This window comes from Sander lucioperca, chromosome 1 (assembly GCF_008315115.2).
Source record: "Sander lucioperca isolate FBNREF2018 chromosome 1, SLUC_FBN_1.2, whole genome shotgun sequence".
In the NCBI taxonomy this organism is placed as follows: domain Eukaryota; kingdom Metazoa; phylum Chordata; class Actinopteri; order Perciformes; family Percidae; genus Sander; species Sander lucioperca.
The window spans coordinates 52,300,616-52,324,798 of NC_050173.1; the positions used below are offsets into that span (position 1 = coordinate 52,300,616).

The 24,183-nt window shown below is 40.3% G+C and overlaps 2 protein-coding genes across 5 annotated transcripts in view; one reads left to right on the forward strand and one right to left on the reverse strand.

The window, feature by feature from the left end:
* Window positions 1-2,300: 2,300 nt before the first annotated feature.
* Window positions 2,301-17,248, forward strand: hdac3 (histone deacetylase 3). Its single transcript, XM_036005837.1, has 16 exons — window positions 2,301-2,521; window positions 3,315-3,397; window positions 3,551-3,693; window positions 4,502-4,583; window positions 5,277-5,333; window positions 5,419-5,474; window positions 5,567-5,700; window positions 6,614-6,694; window positions 6,817-6,890; window positions 7,933-7,997; window positions 12,705-12,794; window positions 13,301-13,359; window positions 13,681-13,760; window positions 14,732-14,889; window positions 15,667-15,747; window positions 15,790-17,248. The coding sequence occupies exons 1-15, from the start codon at window positions 2,467-2,469 to the stop codon at window positions 15,734-15,736; spliced, it is 1,287 nt and encodes a 428-aa protein (XP_035861730.1). The 5' UTR covers window positions 2,301-2,466; the 3' UTR covers window positions 15,737-15,747; window positions 15,790-17,248.
* Window positions 17,249-21,242: 3,994 nt separating this feature from the next.
* Window positions 21,243-24,183, reverse strand: part of myot (myotilin) — a 51,228-nt gene continuing 48,287 nt past the window's right edge. For all 4 annotated transcript variants that reach the window (XM_031280103.2, XM_036005832.1, XM_031280105.2 and 1 more), the window contains one exon: window positions 21,243-21,798. In XM_031280103.2, the coding sequence (XP_031135963.2) occupies window positions 21,656-21,798 (143 nt within the window). In that variant the 3' untranslated portion in view covers window positions 21,243-21,655. The remainder of the gene's footprint in view (window positions 21,799-24,183) is intronic.

Sequence of the window (24,183 nt, forward strand, 5' to 3'; positions counted from 1 at the left end):
GTGAAGGAAATGTCAATCACGGCCACGTAGCCCAGAGAAGAGGTCTACATCAGACAACATAGTTATTAATCTTGCAATAATGCCAAACATTCTTTTCTCAAATATAGGGACCAGTGGCTTTATTGTGTTTTATATCATTGTAAATATTTGGGTTTTAAGATGTAGAAGAAGATATTGCCTTTGTCATGGACAATTATGATGGACACTATTTTCTAGACTAAAGATGAATATTTAAAAAGGGAACTAACCGACTAAATTATAGAAAAAAAGCTTTAGTTGCAGCCCCATAGTGAATTTCTGAAGCTGAAGCTTCTCACTCTCTAACAGCTGAAGTCTGGTTCCTCTCATTGTATGACCTGGAAAATTTCCATCCATCTAGTTTGAAGATTGTCTGAGATTGAACAGGTGTTTAAAATAAATATCGTAACACACAGGCAACTCATGTTCAAGTTATTTTCACCTTAACCTGCAGTGACGTGCTATTCTATTATAAATAATCCTTTGATAATAGCTTGAAGGTAGACATGATCCACACTTAAATCCACGAGTGGACATTGCCAGCAAAAATCCCGTTCTTCACCTGCGCTGTGTTTTTGCTGCTGTCAATCACAGATAAGCGCAAGCAATTTGTTTGGATATCCATTTGGATACCAATGAAAAGATTTATTTTCTAGGCTTCTGACAAAGAATTTCAGAATTAAACCCTCCTTTGTGTATTTTGTTAGGGGGTGTCAACACATTTGACTGGGTCCGAAGGCATTTCGGGAAAACCAAAGCTGAGGCCATTTGGCTTTTTGTTTTGTGCAGCAGTGTATCAGTATTTTTTTTTAAACTAATTAGGAAACTTTTGAGTATAAATTAACTTGACAAAATAACACAATACTGATGCTGTCTTTCAAACCCTTAAGGGTTGTCCCCGGTTGATTTTAGTGGATATGTTAGTGTGTGATTTAGCCTTATTGTTAAACTCTTTAACTCTGTACCGTAACTCTTGTAAGTATGCACAACAACTTTATCCAATGAGCCTGATAAAGGCCACAAGCTGTGACGCATTGGACTAACAAAGTTGTGCTATATTTACAGTCTATGTCTGTACAGTGTTGCTGGAGTTATAGTTTTCCCTTCTCCATGGACCCTGGAAGTGGGTAAAGTGGGTGTTGGGCTACATCATATGTTAAAATAACCTCAAAAGTCTGTCTGTTTTTCATCTCTCTTATCGGGGAACCTCTGTATGTACGGTGCTGCTCATAAGTATTCATACCCATGGTCAAGTTGACTAAAAAGAGGAATAAAAAAAATCATCTTTTGGAAATTGATCTTAATGCCTTAATTAAAAAAATGAGGAAAAATCCGACCTTTTAAGGACGCCAATTTTTTTTGTAAATTAATAATGTATTGTAAATAAATCAATGTTCTTCCTTAAAATACAGGGGCCATAATTATACATACCCCTATGTTAAATTCCCATAGAGGAAGGCAGATTTTTATTTTTAAAGGCCAGTTATTTCATGGATCCAGGATACTATGCATCCTGATAAAGTTCCCTTGGCCTTTGGAATTAAAATAGCCCCACATCATCACATAGCCTTCACCATACCTAGAGATTGGCATGGTTTTATTTCAGTTAGCCTAATAGCTGGTTTGATTTGCATTGATATGGATCTTATCTCAGTTAGCTATTAGGCTAACTGAAATAAAACCATGCCAATCTCTAGGTATGGTGAAGGGTATGTGATGATGTGGGGCTATTTTAATTCCAAAGAAAAAAAAAGTGCTGCTCTATCTCTGTCTGTTCCGTGTATACCCTTCACAATAAAAGGTCTAGCTTAAATTCACTCAACATTTTGCTACGAGGAAGCTAAATAAAAAGCCATTTTTACCGACACTATCGTATAGACACTAAATCGTATAGACACTATATCCTATTAAGTTTCTGTAAGCTGTAAAATAAAAATATATACAGTTTTATATAGGCCTACAGTCTATGGTAATGCCCTTGTTTAAAAGGTAACTTAAATTATGTATGGTATTTTATTGTGTTATCTCTCAGTTGAATGTTAAAGGAAGTTACCGTAAACCATAGAGCTTTTATTGTGACGGGTAGACGGAAGTGGAAGAAAGCCGGTACGAAGTGATTTCTCGTAGACGCTTGTTAAAAAAAAAAGAAAAATGACATGACGCTATTCTCAGTAGCCTACACGAAGTTATAACAATGTATCGATTATTTTATATCAGTTAAAAAAAAAACGCAACTTTATTTTTTCAGGCACATCCTTTCCTCCATAAACATTTATATATACTGCTTTCCTCCACCTCCTCCCCTCGCTGATCTGTCCCTGTCTGATGACGTAGCCTAGTCGGTGTTTACCATAGCGGCTATCTGTTAGCTAATTGAAAGAAAATGTGGGTTTTATAGCTGCGAGAACAGTCATAGTTTCCGTAAAAAGTCAAAATATTTCTTTCAGAATGAACAATAGAACATCGTATTTTTATGACCCAGACGTGGGCAACTTTCATTATGGTGAGTTTGGTTATCGTAGTGAACAGGCCTACGAAGATAAATGGTGCTAATGCAAGTTAGCTACATGCTAATAACTTCAGGGATGTGTATTTATATGCACTCCAGGATTTCACGCTCTATATGTGCACTTGGAGGTCTGTTAGGCAGGTTTTCACTATAGCACAATTTCATATTTATTGCTACGTTTTGTACAAATTGGAAACCATGTGGTTAGGTTACACGTTATCCATCATTTATTACAATGTGTCACTGTACGTCTGCCTGAGATGTCTACCTATTTCATACAGTAACTTGAACGCTTTGAAATGGTCAGTTTGCAGCCATTACAGATTGACTTACAATAGGGATGATTATATGTAACGGGAGACAGTTGAAGTAAAAATAATATCCCACCTTGTGTCATTTTCCGACAGTATGCACCGTAACCGCGACGATACCTGCTTTGGAACTTAAAACGTAAATGCTCTTAGGATAAAATTACACAAAACATCACAGCTGAAGATGATTTAAAATATGGAAACTACATGCACACACACACGTGTTATTGCACGTTCTCTTGATACAGAATCTGAACATTATCCTTAAAGGAAAGAGCCTGACAGATATTTTGTACATTTGTTTCAGGTGTAACAAATAACCAAGTGCTTCTGTCAGTAGTGATTTAACCACAGTAATACACGAGTCTGCTCAGTGTGCTTATGAAATGCAGATGACTTATTTCAATATTGGGCGTGATTGAAGTCACCAATACATTATGAATGCGAATCTGTGCTGAACTATCTGTCTCTGCCAGGTGCTGGCCACCCCATGAAGCCCCACCGTTTGTCTCTGACTCACAGTCTGGTGTTGCACTATGGACTCTACAAGAAAATGATGGTGAGCTGCAGTAACGTTAAGGAGAGATGGTGTTGCCGTTACAGATTCAGAGCCTGCTGATGCTTCTCTCGCTGAAATACCATCTGCTCGCTCTTTCAGTTCCAAATGAGAAACACTAAAATCGGTACTACTTTTTTTTTTGTTTTTAATCAGGTGTTCAAGCCATACAAAGCATCTCAGCACGACATGTGTCGGTTCCACTCTGAAGACTACATCGACTTCCTACAGAAGGTCAGCCCCAATAACATGCAGGGCTTCACCAAGAGCCTCAACACATTCAATGTTGGAGATGACTGGTGAGTATTACTGTTATTCGTCAAAACGGTTTGTTTTATAGCATACAAATCCCCATGGTTTCATAGTCAAATATTAGGCTGTTTATTTCCATTGTAACCATGTGACATTTTAATATCTCAAATATAATTTCAAGCAATGCTATTGCTCTTATTGCTCCACTAAAAACAGGATCAGTCAACAGCTTAACCCCTTAGCATTCTGCCCCCTTTTTTTCTAGAGGGTAAGGGGAGGGGGACGGGGGGTGTTTAGAGGGTGAAAGCAGGTCAACCGTAGAGATCGTATTAAAGTGGTATACGGCATTTGAAAGCTGGGAAACTACGGAGTCATTTGAGATGCAGGTCAGCGCTGTGTGTCACGTTTTTCTAGTCATAGATCAGAAATACAATTCATTAAAATGCCACATTTAGACACCAAGATCTTAAGGAACAACATAAACAAATCTCTGCTGTGATTTGGTATCAAAACTTTTTGAAATTTGGAGATTTCTGCAAGAATTGCATCTTTCTGCGATTGGATGGCGAGCACTTCTGTTCTGGAAAGGACTCAGAAATCCCTTTATTGCCATACATCCTCTGAATGCCCTCGGTCTCTAGTTTGTTGTGTGTAGACTATGAGGCTGTGATTATCCTAGAGACCACAACAGCCTGCTACAGCCTCTAATTAAACAAAAAAGTTGGCCGGGCAAAAGGGGCAGATTGGCACAGGGGTTAAAAGCCTTATCATCCCTGATAGGCAGATTGACACTCGCTGTTATAAGAGGACTGACTAAACCATAACTAAAATATTTTGTGCCTGTGTTTTTGTCAGTCCTGTGTTTCCAGGTCTTTTTGAGTTTTGCTCCAGATACACAGGAGCCTCCTTACAGGGAGCTACGCAGCTCAACCACAAGGTAAGACACTAGAGGTGCAACGATGAATCGATTAGCTGTCAACTATTAAATTAAATCGCCAACTATTTTGATAATCGATTAATCGTTTTTCATTTTATTAAAATAAATCAGATTTCTCTGATTCCAGCTTGTTAAATGTGAATATCTTCTAGTTTCTTCTCTCCTTTGTGACAGTAAACTGAATATCTTTGCGTTTTGGACAAAACAAGACATTTGAGGACGTCCTCTTAGGCTTTGGGAAACACTGATCCACATTTTTCACCATGTTTTGACATTTTTATAGATCAAACAACTAATCGATTAATCGAGAAAATAATCGGCAGATTAATCGACTATGAAAATAATCGTTAGTTGCAGCCCTATAAGACACACAGGCAAACATACACCTACACACAACCTGCCACAGTGGGAATCAGTGGTATGTGGCATTTAAGCAGTTCCCACTGTCACAAGCATCACATAAACGGATTTACTAGAGTTTTCTCATTATTTCAGTTGCAGCTATGTTGGCTTTCTGTCCTGCTCTGAGGCCGATGATTAGAAATGAACATGTGTGTAGCAGATGATGCCTAAACTATTGGCCGTCACTCAGACAGTGTTAACATGGCTGCAGCACTGCTGGTAGACTGGTCAGGACTACAGAGTCATGGCGATGGTGTGATATTTAATTGATACGTTGTTGGTTTTTTTTAGATCTGTGACATTGCCATCAACTGGGCTGGAGGTTTGCATCATGCCAAGAAATTTGAGGTATATGGTTGTCATCCCTTTCTGCTAAACTCATTATATTTAGCTGTGAATAGTTTAAATAATGAAATGATTTCTGGGTTTGCAGGCATCCGGGTTTTGTTACGTCAATGACATAGTCATCAGTATACTGGAGCTGCTCAAGTAAGAGGACACTCATTCATAACATTCATCAAGTGTTCGCTGTGTCAGTTTCTCTCTTCATGCGGTGTGTGTGTGTGGTTTTTTTTTTTTAGATACCACCCTAGGGTTCTGTACATCGACATAGACATTCACCACGGTGACGGCGTACAGGAAGCCTTTTACCTGACTGACCGCGTCATGACTGTGTCCTTCCACAAATACGGGAACTACTTTTTTCCAGGAACAGGTACGCGCCGCTTTCAGCATCTAACCAATGAAATCAATCTCTCTCTGTTTAGGGACATTCTGAAAGTGCCTTTCATCTGCATGTGACCAGCACTACTACAACTGTGACTTAGACCCGTTTCACACTGGCTGCGTGGCGTGAGCGTGGCGTTTCTGTTGCGTGGCGGCTGCGTGGCGTTTTCTATGTCTTTTCACACCAGAAACATGTCTGACGCGGCGCTGCTGCTGCTAGCCTCGTCTGTACACATGGATGTTTCCCATTGATCAAATGAAATACAACATCGGGGGTATTGATGGCAAAATAGGCTACAGAATATTTCGTTTTGTATTGACAGGTGCAATATTTGAAAATCGATAATTATTTATAATTTTTTTTAAATTACATTTATATCTGCATTTATGTCAAAACCTGAGACGTCCGTGTCACACAGGCAGTGTGAAAAGCTCTAACCTGTTAACATGGGAGCCGAAATAAAAACGGACACGCCACGCAGCTGACACGCTCACGCCACGCAGGCAGCGTGCAGGAGCCCTTATTATCACTACAAAAGACAAATAACAGGTTTATTCTTTAGCCATTTTTCTTTTTAAGTGTAGGACATGTACAGTTGACCAAACAAATGAAAAAACCTTGCAATAGGGACACATTTGTTGGGCATGTTTTGCTCATCAAATTAGACAAACTATGTAACTTGAGCTGCTTCAATACAGTATGGTATTACTGCGTTGTCTCTGTACAATTGTGTATTAATAAATTGCTTGCTATTGGGGGGTGGGGGAATTGTTGGGTCTTTGTAAAGTAAAGTGTGGTCTAGACCTACTCTACCTGTAAAGTGTCCTGAGATAACTCCTGTTGTGATTTGACGCTATAAATAAAACTGAATTGAATTAATTCAGTTAGCGTGCGTTTGCAGGTGACATGTATGAGGTCGGAGCAGAGAGCGGCCGGTACTACTGCCTCAACGTTCCCCTCAGAGACGGCATCGATGACCAGAGTGAGTTCTCTCCCTGCACAGATTTCATTATTGAAACGTAACACCTATTGTATAAAACAACACACAGAGCTCAGAAGATTCAAACTGCTGTGAACTTCATCATCTGCATGCGTGCGTTTCAGGCTACAGGCAGCTGTTCCAGCCGGTTATTAAACAGGTGGTGGATTTCTACCAGCCGACCTGCATCGTTCTACAGGTCAGTGTGGAACTCTGAGTCTTTGATTCATCTGTTTAATTACCTGTCATCCCAGCTAATGGATCATTTAGTCTGCGTGTGTGAGGAAATGACAGTTGTTTAAGTGGGATGAGGGCTAAATAAAGTAAACTTATTTATAAAATTAGATTATATGGCTAAGATTAGACATCATTATATTATATATACAGTGCTCAGCATAAGTGAATACACCCATGCTAAAGTTGACTAAAAAGAGGAATAAAAAAAAAATCATCTTTTGGAAATTGATCTTAATGCCTTAATTAAAAAAAAAAAAAAAGAGGAAAAATCCAACCTTTAAAGACACCAATTTTCTTTGTGAATGAATAATGTATCGTAAATAAATAAATGTTCTTCCTTAAAATATAGGGGGCATAAGTATACACACCCCTATGTTAAATTCCCATAGAGGCAGGCAGATTTCTATTTTTAAAGGCCAGTTATTTCATGGATCCAGGATACTATGCATCCTGATAAAGTTCCCTTGGCCTTTGGAATTATAATAGCCCCACATCATCACATAGCCTTCACCATACCTAGAGATTGGCATGGTTTTATTTCAGTTAGCCTAATAGCTGATTTGATTTGCATTGAGAGATGATTTTATGGAAAGTACCCCATGCCAATCTCTAGGTATGGTGAAGGGTATGTGATGATGTGGGGCTATTTTAATTCCAAAGGCCAAGGGAACTTTATCAGGATGCATAGTATCCTGGATCCATGAAATAACTGGCCTTTAAAAATAGAAATCTGCCTGCCTCTATGGGAATTTAACATAGGGGTGTACTGACTTATGCCCCCTGTATTTTAAGGAAGAACATTTATTTACGATACATTATTCATTCACAAAGAAAATTGGATTTTCCTCTTTTTCCTCAATTTCCAAAAGATGATTTTTTTTATTCCTCTTTTTAGTCAACTTTAGCATGGGTGTATTCACTTATGCTGAGCACTGTATATTATAGGGCTGCATGCAATCGTAGGGTGATGAGGCATGTAAAGCCTGTGTGTTATTCTCTTCCAGTGTGGAGCAGATTCTCTGGGCTGCGACAGACTGGGCTGCTTCAATCTCAGTATACGTGGACATGGGTGAGACGGACTTACCTTAAAGTACCCATATTATGAAAAAAAAAATCACTTTTTCTGGGATTTGGGGTGTTATTTTTGTGTCTCTGGTGCTTCCATACGCATACAAACTTTGAAAAAAACCCATCCATGCTGTTTTGAGTGAGATACGGTTTCTGAATGTGTCCTGCCTTCAGTCTCCGGGTGAGCTGGTCAAAATCTGCACGGCTTTCTACATCACTAGCCGAGACGAGGGGCCTAGGGGGCTAACAGTTAGCTAGCTTGTTCTCAATGGCAAAACACTGCTACAACACACACAAGTAGGGCTGGGCGATATGACCTAAAAATAAAATCCCCGATTTTTTCCAAAAAAATCCAATTTAGGATTTAAAATCGATTTTTTTCTCCCCCTACTTAAAATCAATCTGCAGATGACAAAGAAATTGTTCAAAACAAGTTTTAACTTTATTTTGTTTTGACTCACACACATGCACACACATGAGGCATGTATACCATTATGATTATTCATGCCAATTTTGTGGAAATATAAATTGGTTTGAGTGTTTTCCCTTTTTTTGGATGGGGGGTGCTATATATTCAACAACAAACAAACGGATGCGTGAGATAAAGCTGTTTTCACACATACAGGTAATTCACTTCTCGTTCCTCGCTAAAAGTTCAAATCTTCAAATCAAATTTTAACGTTATTGCGCAACCTTGCCCCTATTTTCACCTGTTGCTGAGTAACGTGCATTAACATCCCATGGTCTCTTGAATGCAGCATACCTGTAGCAAGCTCCTTCGTAGTAACTAGCGGTAGAAACAAACGTCGAAGAGGAGCTCCGTGCTACAGAGCGGCGATTGCTAGTTGTTTAAGCCGCTACAGACCTCCATCACAGCTCGGTAGCGGCATTTAGTAGATGTGTTGAGCCGCAAAAGAGTTCCTCAACACCGCCTCTGGTGCCCCGCATGGTGGTCCTTTAGGTCAGCGGTAGCTGGTGATTCAGTTATCCGAGAATAGGTGACTCTCAGCCGGGGACAGAGCACCGGGAGCTGCCGGTCATTTCGGCGGAGATTACGGATAAGTAAGTAATGAAACTACTAGTTAAGAAAAGAATTAATGTTAGTCCCTGTCGCTGCCATGTTGTTTGTGTATCTCTATGGCAAACGCGCGGGGGGAGGGCTGAGCCCGTTCGGAGCTATGGGAGCCCAGAGGGGAGCGTCGGCGGATGTTAAGGAGAAAATCGATTTTCATTTAAACAAATCGACGTTAACTACACATTCGAGTTAATCGATAAAATCGATTTTATCGCCCAGCCCTACACACAAGTTCACCATAATCTACAAAAGAACTACTTCCATGTCCCTGTTCTGCAGGTATTCCACGCAAAGTTGGAAGTGCGCCCTCGTTTAGAAGAAGTCTCCCGGCTAATCCTGCCTTGTACTGGCTGAAGTTGTAGAAACAGCTAGCTAGCTGATGTGATCCTTACCTAGCTACTGAGCATGTGCGACTTCCAACAAAGATGGAACAGAAGTGAGATGTCTCACTCTGTAGCTAAAACAGAGAGCTCAACACACAGGGTGAAAAGAGGAGCTGCAGCAATGTGCAGTACAACAAAAATATGGTGTTTTTTGAAAATTAAACCATGTAAACCTATTCTGGTACAATCTCAAATTACAATTATGAACCTGAAAACGAGCATAATATGGCTGCTTTAAATCACTGCTCCCTGGTTAAAGTGAACGCTGTCATTTGGAAGCTGTCCTGGTTCAGATTTGCGAAACTGCAAATGAGATGAAACGGTGATATACCAGCTGGCAAAATGGGTTAAAGTAACAGTAAAACCTAATGTTCATCAAAGGGAGAATATAAACAATAGTGTATAAATCACAGAACTAAAAGAAGTTGAAGCCGTAGAAACGCTAGAAATATTTTTCTCAAATATTAAAAAGGCTATAAATAAGTGCAGGAAGGCATATATACTGTATGTCTTTGGGCTGGAGTTAGTATTTTTTTTTCTCGTTTTCTCTGATGACCAAACTACTATGCAGTGCACTTAAAACAGTCTGTTTCTGCTGCCAAAGCAAGTACCTAATGTCTGACTGAAATGTTGCATTTATAATTATCCGTTTGTGGGATATTGTTCTAATATTAGTTTATTAGGATCTCCATTAGCTGCAGAATTACATACCTACATCATAACCAAAACATGAACAGGAAAACAACTAATTTAGACAACAGAGGGTAAACTTTTAACTTCCAATCATCACAAGGTCACTATTTGTTATTCTGAGCTGCAGGGATGGAATTAGAGGTTAAAAGTGTCGACGCAGTCAGTAATCGCTTTGGAAATGAAAGAAACTGTAATTAAAGTGCAGCTATAATAGTCATATGTATTTAGTGTATTTATCCTTCTTTTTTAAAACCAGAGTGGAAATTATATTACTCTTAATGGACTCTTTTGTCTATGTGGGGCTCTGGTAGGAATAACGTTGGTTAAATGTTAGCCAGCTTGCTGATACTGGAGCTCAGAGTTAACCCAAAGAGAGCCTGCTCAAACCAAAATCATTCGTCGTTTCTCTCTCTCTGATTAATAGGAACATCTCGGCTATTTGTATGTATTATGTGACCCGTGTTGTCTCTGTTAAAGGATGATTTTGGCGCAAAATGAACATAGGGGTTAATAACGTGTACCGAGTCGACCGTTCTCTGGGATATGTTTTCATGCTAATCTAATGCATCTCTAACTTGAAACAAGCTAGCGCAAACCGGTGATTAGCTTCTAACGCTAGCCTTCGGGGCAGAGGGTAAATTGCTATTTCTACACCACTAACAAGACTCAAAATAGCACCACACTTCCACGGTAGCATAATGAGGGTCCCTCTTTGTAAGTGTACAGACAGTTTATTGAAAAGAGATTACAAAAACAGTAGTGTCTTCATGTATACATGCGGGCACCATCTTAGGAAAAGTCATGACCAGACGAACGCCGTGCAACCAGTAACCAGTAACATAGCTTAAACACAGCGTTCGTCGTTCGACTGGTCATGACTTTTCCCAAGATTCAATTCAATTTTATTTATAGTATCAAATCATAACAAGAGTTATCTCAAGACACTTTACAGATAGAGTAGGTCTAGACCACACTCTATAATTTACAAAGACCCAACAATTCCAGTAATTCCCCCAAGAGCAAGCATTTAGTGCGACAGTGGCGAGGAAAAACTTCCTTTTAGGAAGAAACCTTGGGTGGTGGGAAAAACTTGGCGCCCGCATGTATACATGAAGACGCTACTGTCTTTTTAATCTCTGTTTAATAAACTGTCTGTACACTTACAAAGTTCCCAATGCTTCGGTTTACATGTAGGGACCCTCATGCTACCGTGGAAGTGTGGTGCTATTTTGAGCCTTGTTAGTGGTATAAAATAGTGATTTAGCCTCTGCCCCGAAGGCTTGCGGTATAAGCTAATCAGCGGTTTGCGCTAGCTTGTTTCAAGCTAGAGACCCATTAGATTAGCATGAAAACAGATCCCAGAGAACAGTCGACTCGGTACACGTGTTATTAACCCCTAGGTTCATTTTGCGCCAGAAATGTCCTTCAACATTAAAGAGTTTTGACTCATTTTGACACTTTAATTTACAGTATATGCATCGACTTTATACACAGTGCCAGCATTACATCTAGTGATAGTATTATGGCACACTAAGCTAACCTGGGCTCGTATAGCAAAGAAACACAGCTATTAAAAGGCTAGCAGCATGCAGTGTAGGCCTGTATGGAAGAAATATAGGGGGAATTACATAAATAAAAATATAAAAAGGAGGTTCATGAAACATTACAGGTCATATTTGGTATTTATTGTGATCAACAATTATATTCTAGCTTCTGCTAAGGGCCATTTTGGCCACTCACATGATATGTATGAGTTGTTCACATTAGCCATCTTGTTTCCCCTCTGTTGCTGGGCTACTTCAGACCTCTTCTTAAAAAGTATACATTTATGTCATAATCTAATCTAATATTTTTTTATACAAAAGAGACAGGTGTTGACATGTTATGGTTGTGACAGTGTCCAAAAATATGAACAAGGTTAAGAGAAAATAGCAAACTTACGGGAACTTTGATCTTGAAGCATGCAGTAGAGCTGAAGGTTTGAAAATGGGGTCCTCAGGAATGTAGTTGACCTTGTAGTCGCCTGATTTTATTGCTTTTTTTTTTATAAATATCTGACGGTGGTGACGAATATGTGGGACATATTTTGAGCAACCACAAAATAGTAGTAAATATTGTTCAAAACTCACCGTTTGTAGTTGTTAATACATATTACAATGTACTCTTTCACGTGGTACAGATATTCAATTCAATTATTACTTTAGTTCATTTTTTTTTTTTCAAATGCTATAAAATTTAATAAAACATCCAAATTCAAAGAAAGTAGTGAACTGATCATTTATTTTACTTGTAAAGAGCGTCATATGGAACCATCCACGTTATTTTTTGGGACATTTTGGTTGATAGAAACACACATTTCTGATATAGAAACTTTTAGAAAATGGGTCAAATTTGACCCGAGGACAACAGGAGGGTTAACAAACACAAAAATGTCTTGAGTGTCTTTCGTGATGCGTTTACAGCGCCCGTTGATTTCGCGATGACGATAAAAGAAGGATATATATATTGTGCAGTTCTAGTGTTAATGTGGCTCTGCTTTGCTCTCTCTGTCTTTCAGCGAGTGTGTGGAGTTTGTTAAGAGTTTTAAGATTCCTCTGTTGGTGCTGGGAGGCGGAGGATACACGGTGAGGAACGTGGCTCGCTGCTGGTGAGTTTGGCTTCCGACACAAAAACGTGCTGTTATGGAGGGGTAACCTGTTCGGAGTAGGGTTGGGCATCGTTTTGATTTTAACAATTCTGATTCCAATTCTTCCTTTCGATTCCGGTTCTTATCGATTCTCTATTCCAATTCTTTGAGATGTGGAGTTGAAACAGATCACATGCTTATTTCACATATGAGAGGAACATTTTATTTTGATTCAGTGGTGATTTACAGTTTCACCGGGCTTTTTACACACACTTTAGAGCGCCGCTTACTGCGCTCCGTGGCTGCAACTCAACCAGCACCTGGAAGTATGGCGGCCTCTACGGAAACCAAAACTTGCGCATGTTAAATTTGGAGCCAATGATTGAATTTGAATTCAGAATTGATTTCATTGGAATTGGAAATTTTTGAAACTATTCCAAGTTGGAACCGGTTCTCGATGCCCAACCCTAGTTCGGAGTTACGGGAGATGTGAGCTTTGTAATAATAGCCGTTCTGTTGTGTTGTAGGACCTTTGAGACGTCTCTGTTATTGGATGAATCCATCAGTGATGAGCTGCCTTACAGCGGTGAGTTGGACCTTCAGTTTTTTGGGTGATGTTGTACCTGCGCTGCCCCTCGATGTCTTTTCGTTGCCCAACACGGCTTCCGTATCCGACTCCTGTGTGTGTGTGTGTGTGTGTGTGTGTGTGTGTGTATGTGGAGTGGAGATTAATTTTGAGCATTTTCGACCTTTAGCACCATCTGTTGGAAGAGCAGTGATTTGACATTTTAAAATAACGTCGGAGTGCATGCTTTTTTTTTTTTTGAAGGAGTGAGAATTCAACTGAAGTCCATTTTTTTGACATAGCTCTGTCCCTCGTCGTCCTCCTTGTTTCTGTCCTCTGCAGAGTATTTTGAGTACTTTGCTCCAGACTTCACGCTGCACCCTGATGTCAGCACCAGGATAGAAAACCAGAACTCCAGACAGGTGAGACATCGCCCCCCACGCTAAGAATTACTGACTGACAGTGTGATAACAGCAGTGCAGCGCGTCTGCAGGACCTGAGACGCGCTAGCTGTATTTGAAAGTTCTGAACACAGAATGTAAATCTGATTCCCATCTTCCACTAGAGCTGGGCGATATGGAGAAAATCAGATATCGCGATATTTTTGACCAAATGCATCGATGTCTATATTGTGGCGATATTGAAGGGTTCACTATTGGTGCTTTCACAGATATTTACACGGTCTGTTACTGACTTGAAAGACAATGATCAAGTTGTTGGTGTGGCATGGGTTATTTCCATGGCGCCAATGCCCAATTCAGCTTTCTGATATTCTTGGACGATAGGAAACATTTGACACATTTTACCAAAACTCAAACTTGAATTTGTCACTAAAAAGTGACAGCAGAGTTGTAATGAAGTTGCTTGATATTGATATTTTAGTTTGTGCACTTACTGTATATAATGTGTGATTTGACAATGAATGAGTCCTCAATTTAGGTCATCCTGTCTCATCTAGAATTGGGCGATATGGAGAAAATCAAATATCACGATATTTTTGACCAAATACATCAATGTCGATATTGAAGGGTTCGCTATTGGTGCTTTCACAAATATTTACACAATGAGCGTTTTGATAAATAATCACCAATAATGTGGATGCCATGGCAAATTATAAAACGGTAAGTAAGTCCCGAAAAGTACATCACTTCACTGTAATGCAGCCTTTAAAACCAGGAAAAGGCAACACGTGTGTCGTATCACGATACTACGATATCCAAAATCTGACGATATCTAGCCTCATAAATCGATGTTGATATAATATCGATATATTGCCCAGCCCTATCTTCCACGTGTTACGGTTGTTTGTTGAGGGACAGGAAGATGATATAATCCAATTGGGCATAAACCCGTCTCGTTCAGTCTTTGTAACCGTGTGCGTGTCGTGTTGCAGTACTTGGAGCAGATCCGCCAGACGGTGTTCGAGAACTTGAAGATGTTGAACCACGCGCCCAGCGTCCAGATCCACGACGTCCCCTCCGACATGCTGAGCTACGAACGCACCGACGAGCCCGACCCCGACGAGAGGGGGGGCGAGGAAAACTACACCAGGTCAGTGCACCTGCACGGGGCTAGGATGAGTGCCACCAGAGGTGGAAAGAGTCCAAAAAATTTTCTACTTGACCCTTGTGTAGTCTTCCCATCGACCGTGCAACTTCTTATTTATTTTTTTTTCAAATTCAAACATTTTTGGGTGACGTTTTTGTCACTTTTTTCAAAATATTTCGTCACTTTTTTTCGACTTTTTTCCATTTTTTTTGTCACAAATTTCCGATGTTATTGTCGACGTTTTTTGTTTGATTTTTCAGCACTTTTTTTTTATGTTTTTGTTGTTTTTCCAACATTTTTTGTCACTTTCTTCCAACGGTCTTTGATCATTTTTTCCCCCAAACGCTATAAAATTGAATAACGCACCCAAATTCAATGATAGTAGTGAACTAATCATTTAATTTTACTTGTAAAGAGTATTGGTTGTATGGAACCATCCACGTTATGTTTTTGGACAGTTTGGTCGAAAGAAAACCCAAATTTCTGATGTAGAAACTTGTTGAAAATGGGTCAAATTTGACCCGAGGACAACAGGAGGGTAAAGTAAAAGTCCTTTTTACTTGGATGAACTTTTACTTAAAGCTATAATGTGTAGTTTCTGTCGCCCCCACGAGGAATTCTAAGTAATGACGACAAAACTTTGTCATCTTCGTGATCGAGCACGTGCCCCCGCCACAGTAATTGTAATTTGTTAATTTCCACCTCTGAGTGCAACACATGCATTCAAATATATATTTAACTGCATGACTAAAATCTTTCAAATCTTCCTCACTTCCTCAGGCCGGAGGCAGCCAACGAGTTCTACGACGGTGACCACGACAACGACAAAGAGAGCGATGTCGAAATTTGACCCAAGAGGGGTGAAAGCAGTGGAGCTTTTTTTTTTGGTTTTGTTTCCTCGCAGCATTCTGTCTGCGTCAGCTGCAGTCTGCAAACATCACGCCATCACTGCAGATTGAACAGAAACGACAACATTTCTGACTGAAAAAGACTCTCAAGCTCTGCTCTTTTATTCCTCCGTAGGTTCTCTTTCTAAAAAAAATTTTTTTTTTAAATCCTCGAGCAGCCGTAACTCAGAAACGGACGTTAGCTCCGGAGCCTCGTAGATAATGCCACTCAGCACACCTCCACACACAACTGTATTCCCGTTTCCCTTCTGGGTGGTCCAAACTTGTAACAGACAGACAGGGCGAGCCCAAATGACTCCAATACTGCCAGACACTGCAACATACGTCCAGTGTAATATAATAGATTACAGGATATGATTATCCGTCTTGTTTTTGAATTTACAAACAGTGTTCAGGGCACAGGTGTTGTGCACATGAACAGTCAAACATCTAGATTTATTTTTTTTTTTTACATTTTTTTCCTCCACTTGTAATCTTGTTTATGTTATCGTAGTAATGAAATGTATTTGACTTTTTGAAAGAGGAGAATGCCATCAAATATTTTAAATGAGTAGAACTTGTAAGCAACAATTTGTTTGGATTTGGATATTGTTTTGAGCATCCCAAATGTTTAACCCCTGAGAGTAAAGAGCAGCTAGTTTGGAGCCCTGTGTGACAGAATTCGGTGTATTTGTGAAGCCACTCATTGAAAAACAAAAAACAAAACAGCTTCTCACCAGGTGTCATGAAAAAGAAATAAGGAGTTATTTCATCTTTCAAGACACGTGAGAATCTGTTCGAGTGCCTGCTACGATACATTAGTCACACATTAGCCAGTCCAGATGTTTAAAACCACGCCTCAACTGTTGAAGACAGAATCTCAAAAGGTACAAATTATTACAACCGCCATCTAAGTTCAACACTTTTCTTATTTTTTACAGTAGCTGTTAGAATGTTTTTTTTTTTTTTTTTTTTTTTAATCCTAGCATTATTCACGTGCCTTACAGCTCTGAAAAGGCAAGCACTGTTGTAGAGCTGGGCACTTTGACATCATTGATTTTGGATTTCTACAAGGGAACATCTGTAAATGAGGCAACTGGGCTTGAGCCGATCCAAACGGGAATTATTCTCCTGTCTTTTCATTCCTTTTTCTTCTCTCATCTGGATTCTCTGCTCATTACCGTGTATATATACACATAAATGTGAGTGTGTATGTGTGTAACGTAGAAGACGACAACTGTGCTGATGAGGCTGGTAGTGAAATGTTTTGTACTGAAGCAGGCGTGTGGTTCACTGATGAGATGTGAGAGTGCTGGTCCGTCACTGTGCTCATTACAGATGTACATCACTAGAACCGTCTGAAGCCACTGTAGAGTTACATTCTACCATATGCCACCTCCAGTCCTATTTTAGCCAACAACTAGTTTTGTGATTTTTGATATTGTCTTTTGTTTTTAATAAAAGGTTGAATTGAATCGATGCATGTAGTATGAAAGTATTTTAAAGTGCTCATTTTCAGGTTCCTAATTTTATTTAGGTTATATCAGAATAGGTTTACACGGTTTAATTTTCAAAAAAATACCATATATTTGTTGTACTGCACTTTGCTGCAGCTCCTCTTTTCACCCTGTGTGTTGAGCTCTCTGTTTTAGCTACAGAGTGAGACATCTCACTTCTGTCCCATCTTTGTTGGGAGTCGCACATGCTCAGTAGCTAGGTAAGGACTACTAGCCAGTCAGAAGCAGAGTATGAGGGAGTGCCACGCTAGCAGCTAGGCGCGCATTAGAACGTGTGTTACAAAGTGACGCACGTTCGTCACAGAAGTAAAGGCTGGACTATGATAGAGCAGTTTGTGAACAGTGTTTTCTGTTGGAGATGGTAAGTCCCTTTTGACTTTTTCACTTTGTGAAGCCATTACATGCACAAAAAAGATATATAACACAAAGGAAAGGGAAAAAGCCAACAAGCATAATATGAGGTTTTGAACTCTTCCACCAGAGGGCGACATAATGAAAGTGATTTTGAAAGTAAAGTGACAGAATCCGGTTCTTGGCTCACTGACACTCCCGAAGCTGCTTCCTGAGGAGGGCTCGAGCCCTTATCTCTCTGAACACCAGACCAGACCACAGAGAAGAAAACAAAAAAAAGAAATACACACCAGGAGGCAAAGCCAAGATCACTAAGTTTATTCCTCCAGTGATATGTAGAACTTACACAACAAACAATACTTAAGGAGAATACACACTACTACCTGCAGCTTCAAATCTCAACAGAAAGGGCCTAATTTACCACAACTTGTCTGGTGCTTTAAAAAGGGGTTGTACTCAAAATACTGAAGAAAAAAAAAAAAAAAAAATCCAGCAAGCTGGGACTGCCTCCACACACTCTCGCCAATACCAACATTTCATGGCCACGTGCACTAACATGCACGTGTGGCCAGACCGGCAGTCAAAACAAAAGAACAGAGAAGCTCGGATTAAAAACACACAGAAGGAGTGTGGCTTTATTCTCTGCTCAGGATGCCATTACTCCACTATATCTTTACACATTTTTACTTTTTGTTAGCATACATATCAATGTGCTGAATATCGAGTACAGAATCTTTAAGCAAATCCAACATTTAACCCTGGTTTGAGCCAAACATCATGACAAACTAGAAATACTTTATCTAGAACCATTAGTTGTGAGTGAAAGGCAGTTTACATGTTTACGCCGCATTTGAAGCAGAACATTATTTTTAATAATTATTTTTATTTCACAAAACCTTGGTATTTTGCGCTGGATCTGCATGCAAAATGAAAATCTGGTATTTAACTCCGTGTGGCCACATTTAGTCTGCTCAGTGGCAGGAATCTCATTTCAGATGTCCTTATAATCTGAGATTGAGGTCACAAAATGAAAACTGTTTTTGGTAACACTTTACTTGAAGGTATCTACATAAGAGTGACATGACACTGTCATGAACACATGACATAGTCATGACACAAGAACCCTAACCCTAACTTGTCATGACAAAAACCGAATGACACGTACTAAAAGAAGTGTTATGTCATAAACGTTTGACTTGTTCATATTGTTTATGACACGTTCATGACAATGTCATGTCACTCTTATGTAGATACCTTCAAGTTTTCCTCTTGTGACCTCAATCTCAGATTATATGGACATCTGAAATGAGATTCCTGCCATTGAGCAGACTGAAACGTGGCCACAGGGAGTTTAATACCAGATTTTCTGTTTGCGTGCGGATCCATGACTCATTGGCTGACAGTAACAACAAACAGTTCCAGGGTTAACAGGCAAATCAAGCCTCTTTTTAAATAATGCTCTGGTCAGAAATAGAGTCACAGGCCGAACACACTGATACCTTTTTTTTTTCAACTGAACATACAAAATGAATGCATTGAAGGAGAAAACAGAATTTCTCCCCGTGTGGAGTGTGTAAAACGTGTCTTATCTGCACTGCAGATGTGATCAAATGTAATCGTCAGTGTGTTCCGAGTGTGGCTTTGAGTGCAGATCGGCTTTTGTGTTCAGTCGTTCAGGCGTGGTATCAGAATGACAGCCTGTCGTTGATATGACGATACACCTCTGGCTGCAGGCCAAGAGAGGGGGCAACGTTAAATCCCCAACACTGATAAATAATAACTTCAGTTCAAATAAATAGCTTCATTCGCATACACTGTATATTAGAAACTAACTTTAAAAACACATATCGGACTGAATTTATACCACAGCAGAGAATCTGAGCAGTAACCAACTGCAACATCTGAGCTTTCTTTAAACAATCAGATTTCCTCTTCACGTATCGGAGCTCTACAGACACACATCACCAGGAGCAGCAGCTGTAACTCGGGGACAAGAACTTCAATTTGGAGGCTCAAAACACAAAATCCTCCTCATACGAGCTGGAGGAAAGGAGAAGCCGGTGCTGGATGAGCGAGAGCGACTAGCAGACGGTTGTCAGCGTTAAAAGTGCAGTGATGGATGTTTGCAGAGTGGGATTGTGGGTCATGGATTGTTTTCTATCACATCTTGACCCTGGAAGAGAGCGGGGAAATCACTTCCTACACCTGCCCAAGTAGTAATTAATTGCGTTGTGTGCATAGACTGTATAATATTAATGGACAACGCATCCGGTTCGGTTTATAAAGACAGTAGCTCCCAAGACGGCGGCCACCTGTATACGAGAACGCGACTGTCTTTATAATCTATCTTTTTAATAAACCGTCTGTAATAAATAAATAGCAATTTGTTTTTACTTTCCCTGTGCCCCGAATACTAGCGTTGTAAGCTAATCAGCGGCCCGCGCTAGCTTGTTTCAAGCTACAAACACATTCAATTAGCATGAAAACGTGTCAGAGAACGACCGAGTGGGTACACATCTGTTGTTAACCCCTAGGTTCATTTTGTGTTGGAATTGTCCTTTAAGTCTTCTGCAATACAGAAGGATGTTCATTTTTTGAATTACGGTCTCGTTGATTTTAAAATCGGCGAAAAAGCGGGGGGGTGTTTTAGGGCGTGGCTATGATGTGAGTGTGTAACGTAACATAGAGTGTCAGGGCTCCCCCCTCTCGTCTAAAATCGTCACATCCGCAACCAGGATGGCTGCGCCCGTGACGGCAAACTCGACGACTCATAGCAGATCTCCACAAACCAATGGCTGACGTCACACATGCTCTGTTCATTAATATTATACAGTCTACGGTTTATGTGCTGTTTGAGATGTCCTTTCATCGGTTTTCTATGGGGAAAATGCTTTCTGGACCACATGGGATTTTCGTGTTGCAGTATTGCAGTTGGCCGCAGGGATAAAAGTGGCAGCAGGTCCGACTCTGCCACGACGTATCCAGGTCTATTAATACAGCCGTGACCTAGACGCACCGTTTTGCTGCGAGCAGAACGGACAGGCAGACGTAAACAAACAGAGAGAAGGACAGGCACGATGGAGACAAACAGCAGCAGATGGACTGAGGCTATTTGAACTCAGAAGGCACTTGACTATGGAAACCTGTCTCTCAAAGTGCTCCTTATGGCTAGGGTTGTTTCCTCAAAACATACAGTAACATCTCATGGATGGAGGAAGGGTTGTTTGAGCATGTTAGCAACACAAATTCACAACTTTTTCAGATGAACAAAACTTCTATTATAATACCATGTCACATTTTTGTTTTTCAAAGAGGTTTACAAACTGTACCTTAAAAGGTGCCGTAGGTAGGATTGTGAAGATCCAGGACTTAGCCAAAAAATTTGAACATCGACAACTTCTCAGTCCCTCCCCCCTTTCTGCTAAAGCCCAAAACGGTCTCCTAAGCCCCTCCCTCCACAAGGGAGAATGAATGCGTGTGCATGAGCAGTGATTGACAAGCAGTTAGACACCCCCCCTGGCCCTGATTGGTGCATCTGAACAGGGAGCGGTGGATTTTTGCAAATCACACTACAGGCTGTAGGTGGTGACAGAGGAGCCGGATTTATTTTTAAATGACCTGCTTGATGTAGCTCTACTGGAACATAGGGTCAGTTTCAGCAAATATGGCAGAAAGTTAGTTTTATAAGTCTTACCTACTGCACCTTTAATCTCGAAAATGTGACAAACGTACAACTAAATGTGTTCCAAGAAATTAGAAATTAAACTGTAGACTTTAGCAACCTTGTACAAATAATACAACCAAAATGTTGTCGGTTTAATTAACCGGACCTGGATTGGCCTCAAAAGTGTTGTGTGTCCCGGTCTGCTGCGATGCTGTTAATCTGAACCAAAGCTTGATTTCGTACCATATCCTGCCTCGAACTGACAGTTGATGCAGGCTCCGGCCCAGTTTTACAGTTCTGAGATGTGCGATGGTTTCCTGAGGATGTGACGTGTGGTTTGGTGCGGGGGTCTACAGCTCTTCACTCTCGTACAGGGGGGCGGTGTGCTGGGCGGGGCTCTCCGCGCTCAGAACGGGCACGTGGCTCAGCGAGGACAGCAGCTTCAGCGTCTTGGAGCCGGGGGGCGCCGTCTTCATGGCCGGGGCCGTGCGAGCTGCCAGCGGCAGAGAAGAGAGCAGTGAGGATTTCAAATGTACTGTACCTTTTACTGACCAATGACACAACATGTACTCATTTTGGATTGTTATGTTGTTTGACAAACACCACACCAGTTTTAAACGTGAATTATTACCAACACCATTATTATTTTAAAGCTATAGTGCGTAGTTTCCGTTTCATGAGGAATTCTAAGTAATGCCAACAAAACTGTCGGCGTCCACATGATACAAGCCTTCCGTGATCGTGCGCGCCCCCCCCTCCCACTTGCTAGTAGCCAAGGAGGACACGGAGGATTAAAAAAACAGACACTTTTGAAGAGATAATTATCTTCACTCGAGTTTCTGCGCGGGAAAGTCGCCGGACGCCACAATCTTCTGAACATAGTCATACTGAGAAATACAGAGAGGGTTGTGTGGAGCTGATGGTCTTCATTAGCTTTGTAGCAACTCATTTGGCAATGGCTTGAAAAGTTATGCACTAAAGCTTTAATGCAGTATGACCCTTGCCTAATGTTGTGATTATTTTACATTCATAACCAATTTAAAACTTTTTTTTAAACCTTGGATATTACTCATTTGCAGAAACTAGAAAAATAATGTACAACTGGTTTACTGTTATTACATGTACATGAAATAGTTGTATCTACTGGAGTGGAGCTGTGAGCTCAGTAACCTCTCATTACACCAACTTTATTTTTTATTTTGGATTTTTTTTTTTTTTTACAGACCTGCAGATTCTTTGCTTATTTTTATTAATTATAGGAATAACACCATTGGTGTCACCAGCGGCAGCAACAGATTTTACTGGTGGGCGACTGGCTATACATTCCTTTCATGCCAGGTGTCTGAAAATAACTCTTGCGCCCTGCGTGCCATAGCACAGGACAGCACGCCATGGCTCAGTGCCAGATATGGAACCGACACACGCTGGTAGAGACAATGGCTCCACGCAGGGCCCTCCACGTTTCACCTTGAATTGTCAAACTCACAAAACGATTCACTCGCGATTTTACATTTGTGTCATGCATCTGGGACCTGATGTGTGTGTGTATGTGTGTGAGTCATTGCCCATAGTTATACAGGGTTTCTGCAGCTTTCACCAAGTCAAATTTAAGACTTTTTTAAGACCAGTATGAATGAAATTCAAGACCTATATCACGACATAAAAAAACCCCCAAAAAGACAACAACAACAACAAAAAGTCAGATGTCTACGGAAGAGGAAAAATGTATTTGAATTCTGACTTTAATCTCAGAATTCTGACTCGAGTTTCTGCGTGGGAAAGTTGCCGGATGACACAATCTTCTGAACATAGTCATGTCAGAGAAATACAGAGAGAGTTGTGTGGAGCTGATAGTCTTAATTAGCTTTGTAGTAACTCAATTGGCAATGGCTTGAATGTAATGGATGTTCATTAATATCAAAATGTTACGCACTAAAGCTTTAAAAAAAGGTCAGAATTCTGACTTTAAACTCAATAAGTTTTTTCAAATGTGGCCCTAATCCTCTTCCGTAGATTTTAAACAATTCCCCAATTTCCTAATTGGCATCATAGGACTGGTGTCTAGTCACCGTGTGGAGGAGCCAGAACACTTCCGCTCTTCTGTCTGTGGTACGATCCGAAAGAGACTCGCGCCAATAACACGAAGCTGATTGGCTGCAATATAAGTTGCATGATGGTCTCATTTGTAGTCGGAATTTAGCGAATTATATTTGGACCTACGAAAGAAAGAACTACAACACCACGGAATAAAAAAACAACATTCTAAAGCGCTGTGGGAGCATTGGACGTAGCATTTACACGGACGTAGGCAATTTAAGACCGGTTAAAATGTGTTAAACCTAAACACAATACAAATTTAAGACGTTTTGGAGGCTTGAAATTTAAATCTTAAAATGTTAGACTTTTTTTTGACTTTTTAAAACCCAGCGGAAACCCTGTTATAATCTATGTGTGGTTCTCGCTACAAATCAGTTGTAGTATTAATTGCAATCAATCACTACCTTTTACATTTCAATCAAGACTCAAAATGTACAAATACTAAATAATATGACACAAATATTACACCGAACCCCCTCTGCTCCTCTCACTCAGGGCTGACACACAGCTGTATAACAATGCCAACTAGTAGTGACGCCAACAGTCACCTTTTCTTCAAATACTCACCAAAAGCAAACAGGTCAATAGGAGCTATTTGAAGTATTCCTAATGCTGATTAATTGGGATATGTACCTATGGAGACACATGTTGTGGTTACGGAAATATCCAGCTTTTTGTCCCGATACCAACAGCAACATACAAAGCTGTATTAGTCTGAATAAATGATCCACGATGTTTTCAGAGCCAGTCTATGTCACCTGTACCCACGCGACCACACGAT